Source organism: Glycine soja, chromosome 19 (genome assembly GCF_004193775.1).
Source record: "Glycine soja cultivar W05 chromosome 19, ASM419377v2, whole genome shotgun sequence".
NCBI classification, from domain to species: Eukaryota; Viridiplantae; Streptophyta; class Magnoliopsida; order Fabales; family Fabaceae; genus Glycine; species Glycine soja.
In genome coordinates this window covers 47,655,310-47,667,137 of record NC_041020.1, presented here as the reverse complement: position 1 = coordinate 47,667,137, position 11,828 = coordinate 47,655,310, and the positions used below count along the sequence as shown (strand labels likewise).

Sequence of the window (11,828 nt, the reverse complement as noted above, 5' to 3'; positions counted from 1 at the left end):
CAATCAATAAAAAAATTACAATAAATATGATACATATTTATTACACATGATAATATAAATCTTATGTATAAACTATTTTTTTGGTAACAAAATTCTTAAAAGAAAAAGGCTGGCCTGGCCTTGGTATGTAGTGGGGCATTCACATTAATAAGTCAAACCATATGATCCTCTATGGAGGTATCTTATCCATCGGATAGAAGAGAGCAATTGCATCAGAAACGTTGGCTTAGGTTGTGGGACCAAAACAATTATGTGGAATGTCCCGTGAAGAAAGGAGAGGAAAAGCCAGTTCTGGAAGGTCATCAGATATATAAATATAAATTCAAAACCCCCTCTTATTATAAGGCTCCCTTCGATTATCTACCAACAAAGTTGCAATATATTTCTTTCTTAATAAGCTCCAACGCTTCCCATTGAATTCCACATCAAAGTTCTACTCCTGTGTCCTTCTTAACAATCCATCCACGTAGGTTTCTGACAAAAAGACTTACTTTGCCGCTTTTAAGAAACATTTTGAAATCGCTTAAGGCATAATAGTGCACATGGGGAGACACTCTTGCTGCTACAAGCAGAAGCTTCGTAAAGGCCTCTGGTCTCCTGAGGAAGACGAGAAGCTTTTGAATTACATCACCAAACATGGCCATGGATGTTGGAGCTCCGTTCCAAAACTAGCTGGTAGGATGATGAGTACTATACTATACAATACTTCATGTTTCCATCATCACTTTATCAATATATTGTTGCTGCAGCATGTGCACAACACAACACAAAAGTCATCATTTGAATTAATTAACCTTCCTTTTTTTTAAGATTTAATTTTTTTGTGTTGTATATCTTGTCTCAGGTCTTCAGAGGTGTGGCAAGAGCTGCAGATTAAGATGGATAAATTATCTCAGGCCTGATTTGAAGAGAGGAGCATTCTCACAGCAGGAAGAGAACTCCATCATTGAACTTCATGCAGTCCTTGGCAACAGGTACTACTACTATATTGTTTTCAAAGTTGTTGCTAGTTTAATTCGGCTTTTCACCATCAATTACTGCAAGAATTTTCGCTATTACAGTGTCACTCAGAGGCTGTCCGTAAAACATGTTCTTTTGTTTCATGGTTTTGTATATGTGATTTTATGTGTTTTTGATGATTGTATCAGGTGGTCACAGATTGCAGCTCAGTTACCAGGAAGAACTGATAATGAGATAAAGAATCTATGGAACTCCTGTCTGAAGAAGAAGCTTAGGCAAAGAGGCATTGACCCAAACACACACCAGCCCCTCTCAGAGGTTGAGAATGACAAGGACAAGCCTCTTACAGCTGACAAAAGCAACCAGAAAGCCTCCAATGAGGTGAGTCTTATTGAGCCACCAAAACCAAAGCCAATATCTACTACTTCTATGCCCATGGATAGATATCCCCTTGAAGTTTCTTCAACTTTCAAGATCAGCGGTGGCAACAACAACAATAACAACAGCAACAGCACCCTAGACAGGTTTGACAGCTCCATCACTAGTTCTGATATGATGGGAATGGGATATTTCCCTTTTCAGCACTTGAACTATGGATCAAACATGGGACTCACTACTACACCCAACAACACTCCACTTTGCTTCATGCCAAGTTCCACTTCTTCTCAAATGATGTCAGAGCTGAATTCCACCATGCTCCATTCTATGTTCCCAACACATGTAAAACCCACTGTTAGCCTCCACTCTAACAACAACAACAACCCTTCTTCCATATCCTCTGATGGGGTTCAGAACTGGGAAACAAGTACCTTCAGTAATAACAACAATGCAAGCAAAAGCAATGGGAGCAGTAGCTGCAGCATCCAATTACAAAGCGGCAGCACTAACTTTCTTGATCATAGCAGCACAATAACATGGGGGCTGCAAGCAGAATCTGCCACCAAGGCAGATAAAGATGCTCATGTTGTTGTACCTTTGCAATCATCGGAACAAGAAGACATTAAATGGTCTGAATATCTCAACAACACCCCTTTCTTTCTGGGAACCATGTCAGTGCAGCATCAAACTACAAACTCTCTCTACAGTAGTGATGAGGTGAAGCCAGAAACAACAGGCTTCATAGCAGACGAATCAAGTACCAGTTGGCACCACAGCCAGCATTTTCAACCTTCGGAAATATATACCAAAGATCTGCAGAGATTTTCAGTGGCTTTTGGACAAACCCTGTAGTTTTCAGGCACTGAACACGTGGAAACCTCAACCAAAGAGAGAGGAGAGCAAGATGCCGACATTTCCAATGTGAAGTAGGTCAGAAATTTGTCGCGAGTTCTGACCGCAGGTGTGTGCTGTAAATTTTTTCTTTTCATATTTTTCTTTTGATATTGTAAATGTGTCTAATTTATATATACCAAAAAGAAAAAACCACCTCAGCAATCAGCATTATGTTACAGTATAATTGATATTTGTGATTGATTAATTCAAGTTTCTTCTTCTTCTTCTTCTAATCACTTTGTTATTCATTAAACATAGAATAAGTAAGGCTTGTTCCAGCTATCCAGATCTTCCTTTCTTATACGTACGATACTATTATGGATCTATATATATATACAATTGATCACATCATAGTGAGAATTATTCATTTGAATGAGGGTATTGTTTTGTTCTTATGATTATTGTGTAACAGTTTTGCATTAAGGTGATGGAGCGTGCGTGTGACACAACACAGCATGATGATATTTTGTATGTCTGGAAATTGTTACTACACAGTCAGCTTTTCACTTTGATCCTTTTCAAATTGAGAATCAATCCAGTGGAAGTTATTTTATTTTGTGTGTGTCGCGGTACATCGTTTTTCTTTAATGGGTGTCTATCACTGTCTCATACAGATAAAGAGTGTTTTCACTTTTTGGACAAAGCTTGGCTCCCTTCACTTTCACCTTAATGAAAATATCGTAGACTAGTGCTAGTCTTCATTTCATTTACGTCTTTCTAATGTACGCAATCGAAAACTGTTGACGGTTTTAATTCCCAACTGAAAGGTTGTAGTCTCTGTAGGGTAGAAAAAGAGTCCAAAACCACCCACTCAGCAAATTTATGGCACCCCACCGACTAATTCTGTTTGATAAAAAAGGTCATAAGAACTTGTTTAACGGGTTTTTTCATCAGTTAACGTTATCGTAAGGACGCGGCGCAACCGAAAAGTAAAAAGCAAAATGAAATTGAATTCGTGGTTAAGAAACCAGGATATTTTAGTTTATTCGTAAATCATGATGATGTTACATAGTTTACGTACATGAAGTAAGTTTTACACGTGATCTTCGTAACTTTCTCAGTTTCACCATCGTCTTTATTTCTAATTTTCTTTCTTCTCTCTCCCCATTTATTCTTTTGGACCAATTCAGTAAGTGAGCCTGTTTGTCAATGTCTCCGTGAATAGAGAAGGTTTTGCTACGCCAAAATATTTTATTTGTAAATTGATCCAAGTTAGAGTAATTTTTATTTTAAAATCAATTTTCTAGTTAATGGGACCGATTTTAAGAAAATGATTTCATTAAATAAAGATAATTTTAAACACTCATTAAATAAAAAATAACACCAATAAAATTTTATAATTTTTAATAAATTTTAATATATATATATATATATATATATATATATATATATATATATATATATATATATAAGAATGATAAAACAGGACAGATTAGGGTTGGACTAACCAACTTATTTACAGTGGACTAATGAAGGATCGTGTCAACTTGTTTTGTCGTCCCTGGACAAAAAGAGGATGTCTAAATGTTTTAAGGTCTTAGACGAGTATATTTAAAGACTAATAATTTAATATAATTTGTCAAATCTTATTCTTTTTGTTTGATTACAAAATTACTATTGAAAGTAATATAATTAAGTGTTTTTAAACTTTTATTATCAATACATAAAATCATAAAAACATTTAATTTATCTTTTAATATAGTTAATATCAAAGAAATTTTGAGTAGTTTTAATTTTGAAAAATTACTTTAAACAATAAAAATAATTACAAATATTACCAAATGACATTTTAATATATATATATATATAAATTTGAAAAAAAAAACTTTTTTTATAAAAAATAACTAATATATATTTTTCAGTGAAATACAAATTTCTTTTCTCTATATTTGGTGTAATATCTTTATTTTTAAAATTAAATCTAGATCTTCAATATTATAATACTTGATAGAACTTAAAATATTTTTAAGAGAAATACAATATTATTATCCATATTCGTTTGAAGTTCTCAATCGTTCAATTAATACAATTTTAAAATTAAGGTCTTACTAATAAAAATAATAATAGATAATGGGTTTAACGTTTATGCATTGACAAATATAAAATAGTTTTATATAATCTTTCAATCATATATTACCATTTAAATTACTTTAAGATAATTATTTTAAAAATTAATAAATTTATTATGCATAATAGATTGTAATTGAATAATTGTGTAAAAAAAAATTACATAACCAGTATAAAACATTTTTTTCTCATATATAATATATCATATAATAATTCTAGTTAATAATTATTATATATTTTTAAAAAAGTATAAAAAAATTTAGACCTTAATAATTTGGAGGCATAAGGCAACTGCCTAAATGGCCTTGCAATTGTCACTGCCTTGCCAGGCAAAGTAGGTTATTCTTGATGGATTAACTTGTCAAAAATGTGGAGGTAGATTAAATTATCCAACAAACCTAATATATATCAATCGTACATGTTAAGGATGAGTTGACGAGTTGACTTCTCAGGTTGGTTTATCAAGTTCACTTGTTGTTTTATTCAATTTCTATTTTATCATTAGCATTTTCCAGAACCTAGCTATTATCCTATGTGTAATTTGTATAGAATTTCTTAATTTAATTAATGTTTCAGGTTGAGGAGGTAGATTGAAATCATGCACACTTTGAGTATTGAGATGAAAATTTCTTTTTTCAAGGGGGTAGGTTTTGATAGGTTACCACTAACGCATCGTTTTATGAACTGACAATCCATTAGGGGGTTTCATGACCTCCCTAATCCAAGTGACGTGTTCTGACTTGAAGTTAATTTGATAGATTTGGGTGTAAAAATTTGACCTAATGTATTTTGAAGACCAATTCAAATTGTACTTCAAATCGTCCAAATCCAATCCAAAGTCTAATATTGTTTTTGAAGTATCATTATTTTAATAATTATATATTAATAGTATAATTTATTGTTACCATTTTTTTTCAAGTTTTCTCAAAATTAAATATTGTTTTCAAATTTTAACATTCAATGTTTTTTTAGTACATTATACTAACATCCCTAAAGTTTCATAAAATTATACAAATAATTATATCTTTATGATAACAATTAAATATGAGTTATTTTTTATAATAAAAATATATTGAAAAGATCTTTAAAAATATTTAGTAGCAGTTATTTTTGGCTTAAATATTAAGAATTGATATTTTCTTATTTATGACTTACAGACATGAAAATGAGGGATTAAAAGTAAAAAAATATTAAAAATATAAATAAAAAAGTTTTTTTGAGACCAAAGTCTACTCCAATAACTATAGAAAGGAAGTCAAGCCCAAGTTCACTCCATCAGCTACAAAAAGGAAGTCAAGCCAGGGAGAAAAAACACGATAAGTTTGAGAGCACTCTAATACACACTTAAAGTTGGAAAACTATTCCTTAGGAAATTCTTTCTTCTCTTTCATCATTTTCTACTCCCTTTTTCCATTCCTTCTCCTCCATTAGTTCTTATACCCCTTTTTTAGTGTAAGATCCCTTATGACTATGAGAAGTTAAATCCTTAGTTAGGGTCTAATAAGCCTAAAAAGTCAAAAGATGTATTATACACTTCATATTTATCAATGTAAACAAGTGTTTTCTTTCCTATTATCCTTTCTTATTTTTAATTTCATGCATTATTCCTCCTTGCATCATCTTTGGGAGTTAGGTGCTCGACAAAGGATAATTTATAATAGAACTAAAAGGAAGGAGTATCTTAATAAAATTATTGCTAGACATAGATTGATTCATCAAAGCAAACATTTAGAATTAGAATTTTATGCATTTTATCTATTGACTATTTGCAAAGACATTTGGGGGATAGATAGGTAAAATATGTTTGTAATCGTGAGACATCAGGACAAGTAGTCTAACAGATGTGGGGGTAGGATAAATTCACCTGATTGATAAAGAAAAATCACAAATAATACATCTTAGGCAAATAAGACATCCTAGGTCCTAACATTCTCATCCCATTAAATTTCCTATTATTATTTTTTCTATTTATACTGTGTTCTTTTAAAGTTATCTTTTATATCTCATCTTATCTTTTTTTCTTATAAATTGGAAATTATCCAACACAAGTACAAAACAAAATCTATGTGAAAATTGACACTCGAACTTCCGAGTCTTTATTACTTGGACATTTAGTATATTTGTCAACGAATTAACACTTTATCTACTCCTACAATAATCTCCCATAATTATTTTAAAATATACACTAACGCTCCCCTTAAATGTTTAAAAAACATTACACATGACTCTCCTAAAAAGAGATTATTGTAAATGTTAAAAAAATAGTAGACAATTGTGTATTTTTACAAAATCATTGGATTGATTTATGTGATTTAGTCATGTTTTTTTAAAACTTTTTTCTAGTTTAATTATACTAAAATCAAAGTAAAAGAATGAGCTACTTGATTTGAAGAAACACGGGGGAGAATAACATTTTAAAGACTTAATTGTATTTTTTATTTTCTAGGTATCGTAATTATGCAATTTTGATTCTAAGATCTTAGTTGTACAAATTACATGCTTTTGAAAGTGTAATTGTACCATTTTAGTTCTTCTAAGAATCTTTCATTAAATATTTAATGAAATGATGACGTGTTAATAACGTGATATACATGTCAATAATATGTTGTTTGTTATATATATATTGGCATCACTTAATTATATTACATTTTTATTTACATGATATTATAATTGTAAAGGATAAAAAATACAGTTAAATTGGGTTAACATATGTGTCAAACAACAGGTTAATTATTATGTTATCATTTAGTATTATATTATGAAAATTTGTCAAATATTTGACGAAAGACCAATTAAAAGATAAAAATTATACAGTTATGATACTTGAATTTCAACAATAAAATATAAGAGACCAACGATACACCATTACGATATAAGAACAAAAGTACACTTAAGTTTAAGTTTTTTTCTTCATGTGCAGGTGCCTATTTACTGCTTCAAAGTTCAACCACTTGAAAATGTAGCTAAAAATATATGTTTAAATTAGCTATTAATTCGACTACAATAAATTCTAAAATCATGTTAAAGGTTAAAACAATAAATAATTACTTCAACTTTTAAATTTTTCATCGTAATTTTGAGATGTGAATTAATTTAGGAAGTATCCAAAGAAATCGGCATTTTGAAGTAATGACGATAGGATTCTGTCGCGTGGGCCTAAGCCTGTAGAAAATGGGTCCCTCACTTGGACCTGTTTTTCACAGTGCGTGACAGAAGAAAAAATATCTGAAAATGAAAGAATTGAAGAACCCATAATTCTGTTGGGGATGAAGTATGCAATGTGCATCGTCCGTTCTATCATAAAATGACTCAAACACATTGCATTTATTTCCTTAGATAAAAAATGTCGTATTTGTTGTTTATACTCATAATCATATTTATTGGTAAGTAATGTCGGACTTTTTTCTGCTTCTGTAAGTGAAATCCGGATAATAAGAAACAAGTTTTTCAAAATTTATTTTGCGTTGTTCTTGACCGTAAATCCGTAATATTATTGAGAATGAAACATAAGTTTACATAAATCAATATATATTATACTTTCTATTTGATATAAAAATAATCTATTTTTATTTATTAAATTACATATATAAACCGTGCATAAGTAAGTATGATTATCAAACAAACTCAACTAAGAAATATTAATAATTAATGTGGTTATTAAATTATCAGTGAGATACTTTTCGTAAAAATGATTAAATTATAATATTAATAAATGAGTCATTTAGTATATTTTGATAATTTGATTTAAATAAATAATGCCACACGATGCTACTTTAATAGATATTGATTATGACTAAATACTTGAAGCATTAATGGTTGACTAATAAGGAATCCTTCAATCTTGATAATTATTTTAAGATATATGTATAATTATGACAACTAATTTAAGACCCTGGCTAATGTCATTTAATAAATGAAGAAATAAATTTATTGATTAATAAATTAATTAATTATTAACTTGAAACATAGATTGTGGCCAGCTAGAGTTTGATAGTTATACGAAGGAAACATTACATTTCATTAATTAAGGTTAATCCAAAACTTGAATAATATAAGAAAATATTGCATTATCCTTTATATATTTGTGCATGGGAACATTAAGAAAGGTTGGTAGACTACAACCCCGATTAGCATATTAATTTAATTAATTACTACTACACTAAATCATATTTCATAATTATCAACAAATTACTATTCACGACCAAAGATTATATTATATATTTTTTTTATGAAATCCACATTAGTAATTAACAGCCAAAGCCATGGATATATACCTAGATAATGCACTAACTAACAATAAAAAACTAAATCTTCCATAATTTCAATACTTTTTTTTCCTATAGTCATTCCTTTCCAACTCTTTCTCAATTCCAACACCAATTAGCAATATAACCAATTATATTAACACATCTATATAACCAACCATGCCTAATATGCACTATACCAACTAGATAATCACTGTCAAATCCAACCCTAGTAATGTCAAAAATATAGACAAGATCAAACTTTTTTTAGCTACATAACTACTATCTAGTAAGGTTACCTCAGTTGAAAGCTAAAAAAATTATCTTGTGATTATGGTGACGAGATAACTACCACCAGTTGCAGCAACACCAAATGTTAAATGGAGTAGTATACAGAATCCTCACCAAAATTATTATGAAACTTATAAATAAGGATCCTCTTCTATAAAACACGTATTCTATATCCCTGTATCAAAACAAAAACTCGTAAAAACATTGAATACAACTCAATTTAAAATTTAAGAAACCAACAAAATCTCTATAAAGCCTTCATGTCATCAGTACCAACTCCATAGAGAATGATATTTTTTGCTTAGAAAAATCAGACACCAGCCATAACCCAACCCTAGCAATTATGTTCTAACTAGATATCTTTCTAAAAAAAATATAAATACATTTAAGTTTTTGTGGTAAAATGGAAAGCTTCAGAACAATTTCCGTGCATCACCTCGTTTTCCTTCTTCATTTCTCCCTATTAGTGCATGACGATTTTTCTTGTAGACTTTTCCCTTGTCATTTTGTTGAGATCTTCTTCCCCATGTCTCTTAATTAACCCCTGCAATGAAGCTTTTTTGTTGGTTACTCATTTTACCTTAATTAGATACCTATCTAAATCTCTTTTCTCACCTATGATGGAGGTCTTTACTGGTCACACTCTTTTACGATAGTTGTGGTTTTCTTTTTTGTTTTGACGGTTTCACTTTCCAAAAGAGTGTGTTATAATATTATATTGTCTTTTCTTCAAGACCAAAGTGGCCAAGTGTATCTCTTTTTTTTTTTGTTTTTTTTACACGGGCCAATAAAATTGTATGAGTTTTGTTTTTGTTGTGTGAAAGCCTATTGTTTTCCATTAATAGTTAAATTATGTGTGATTAATTAATTAATAGTTATATTATGGGTGAGATTGAGTTTTGTATAGTGTGTTGAGAGAGTGACATGGGTAAAGGCTTACTTTTTGTATTACATCTCTTTAATTTGTATCTATTTGTATGTAGCATTGAGACCTACAATGCACAATACCAACTTTAAGAAGAAAAAAAATCTTCCTCTCTTCCATGGCCTTATTTCTTAAGTCCTCTTTAGCCTTACTCCGTCCTTTCTTCCTTTTATATTCTTTAAAATTAGTAAATTACTAAAATTATTCATTGAACATTAAACTACAGGAAAAACAAAAACTTAAATTGTTCAGGTTTTCTTTTCTCTCAATGTATAAACACACACTTCAACAACAGAACCGAATGATTTTGTACTAGCCCCTCCTTTAATTTCTTAAGCATTTCTCCATCAAAAAAGCTTAACTTGAACTGTTTCAAAGCATTTAGCCGCTGAGACAGTGGCACCTGCCTTTTCATTTTTCTCAAATTACATGATAAACTATCTAAATTTTACAAACCATCTTATGAAAAGGAAGAAAAGTAAGCTTCTTACATCATACTAATCAGAAAGATCCCTATAAGGTTGAGGCATAAAACCGAATATTTTAAAAAAAAAATTAAAGTTTGTTTATTCATACATACATAAGGACAAATTGTGGAGCCATAGGTACAAATACTAAAACCATCCCCATTATATACTTAAATTTAATCACTTCCAACACGATTTGCTCCTATTGGCACTAGTTTATTGTCCATGTGCACACACATTCAATAACTCTTAGTCATTTAATTATTTCCGACCTTGTTCATTGTTTAATTTGCAGACAATTCTGATTCCATGTTTAGAATCTCTAACCATGTGAAACAAATTATTGGCTTTATTTGCTGGGCCCCTACAATCATCACTGTACAGGAACAGAACAAAAATCTCGAGTAGGATAATGGGATAATGGAAAAGCAATCCCATGTTTGATCTCCCATAATATATTAATTTCTAGTTAAACAAAGCTCACAAAGTTGCTTGGGCACACACGGTTTTGTTAAAAAAAATAGTTTTTTATATAAAAATTACGGCAATTAAAAATGTATTCGCATCATGTTACATTTTCTAAACAAAAACTTTTCGTTTATAATTTGTTAATTATTGTCTTCAAGACAATCTATATATACAAGGACAAGTAACTAATAAACAATTTGTTGATCATGACAAAGATGAATAAATGATTTTCGATAATGATTGAACTAATAATGACGGTACGTTGATTATAAAATAACCTTGTCAGAAGATTTGATCCTTTGGACGGATAATTTATGCATAGTTTAAAAGAAAGAAAGTGAGGCCAAAGTTTAATGCAGTGCACAATGAATTCGAAGGCATGTGTATATGATACTACATAGAATGATAGGAAGCAATGGAGAGGACTATGTTAATGTCGCATACTAATTAAAAATTAACGACTTCATGCCCACGTTTTAAACAAAATTAGGTGTCTGCAAGAGTTATTCCTTCTCAATAAATTTGGGTAAGAATAGTGTTAACCCATACAACAAAGATTTGCATCGGCAAATTCATACACGAATATTATCTCCGTGCTTGTAGGAATACATGGCCTTGAAGTATAGATGAAGTATTGAATTTTGTTTTTGAGGAAAGATTGGAATCCTTGTGATTGATGATTGGAAATTAGAAGTGATTGGGTTGGGCAGCTGGAACATAAGGAACTTTGGGCCAAGCCCAACCCAACGACGTGCAGTGTGCACTCAATCCAACCTAACATAAGAATCTTAGCATGTTTAGATTCACATCATGAATGCCAATTCAAACACGCACTGGTTTGGTTCTGGCCTTTGTATAGCAACATTGTATATTCTCAGTAGTTTTGTTGAGACATACACATAAGAAAACCCCTTATTCTCATTTTTTTATTTATTTTGATAATGTTTCGGATGCCTCTTTCTTACGTATAATTCTTTCGATTTTACTTTATTTTTGGAAGGGCAGGGGATTTGATAACAATTTAATTGAAGATAAATTCGCGTAAATGCATATATATCACGGAGACATTGAGGAAAGAGAAAAAAATTACTTTAATATTTTGTTTTAATTAAATACTATAAAATATACTTTAGA

At 30.4% G+C, this 11,828-nt stretch overlaps 1 protein-coding gene across 1 annotated transcript; it reads left to right on the top strand.

Moving 5' to 3' along the window:
* The first annotated feature begins 324 nt into the window (after nt 1-324).
* LOC114399071 (transcription factor MYB61-like) lies at nt 325-2,599 on the top strand. The gene is made up of 3 exons (XM_028361173.1): nt 325-675; nt 845-974; nt 1,149-2,599. Exons 1-3 carry the CDS (start codon nt 543-545, stop codon nt 2,188-2,190), a joined length of 1,305 nt encoding a protein of 434 aa, XP_028216974.1. The 5' UTR covers nt 325-542; the 3' UTR covers nt 2,191-2,599.
* Nucleotides 2,600-11,828: the final 9,229 nt, after the last annotated feature.

Excerpts from the sequence above, each read along its gene's own strand:
- LOC114399071 (XM_028361173.1), top strand. The coding sequence starts at position 543 with ATGGGGAGACACTCTTGCTGCTACAAGCAGAAGCTTCGTAAAGGCCTC. Across the intron at positions 676-844 it reads CTCCGTTCCAAAACTAGCTG|GTCTTCAGAGGTGTGGCAAG; the intron begins GTAGGATGATGA and ends ATCTTGTCTCAG. Across the intron at positions 975-1,148 it reads CATGCAGTCCTTGGCAACAG|GTGGTCACAGATTGCAGCTC; the intron begins GTACTACTACTA and ends TGATTGTATCAG.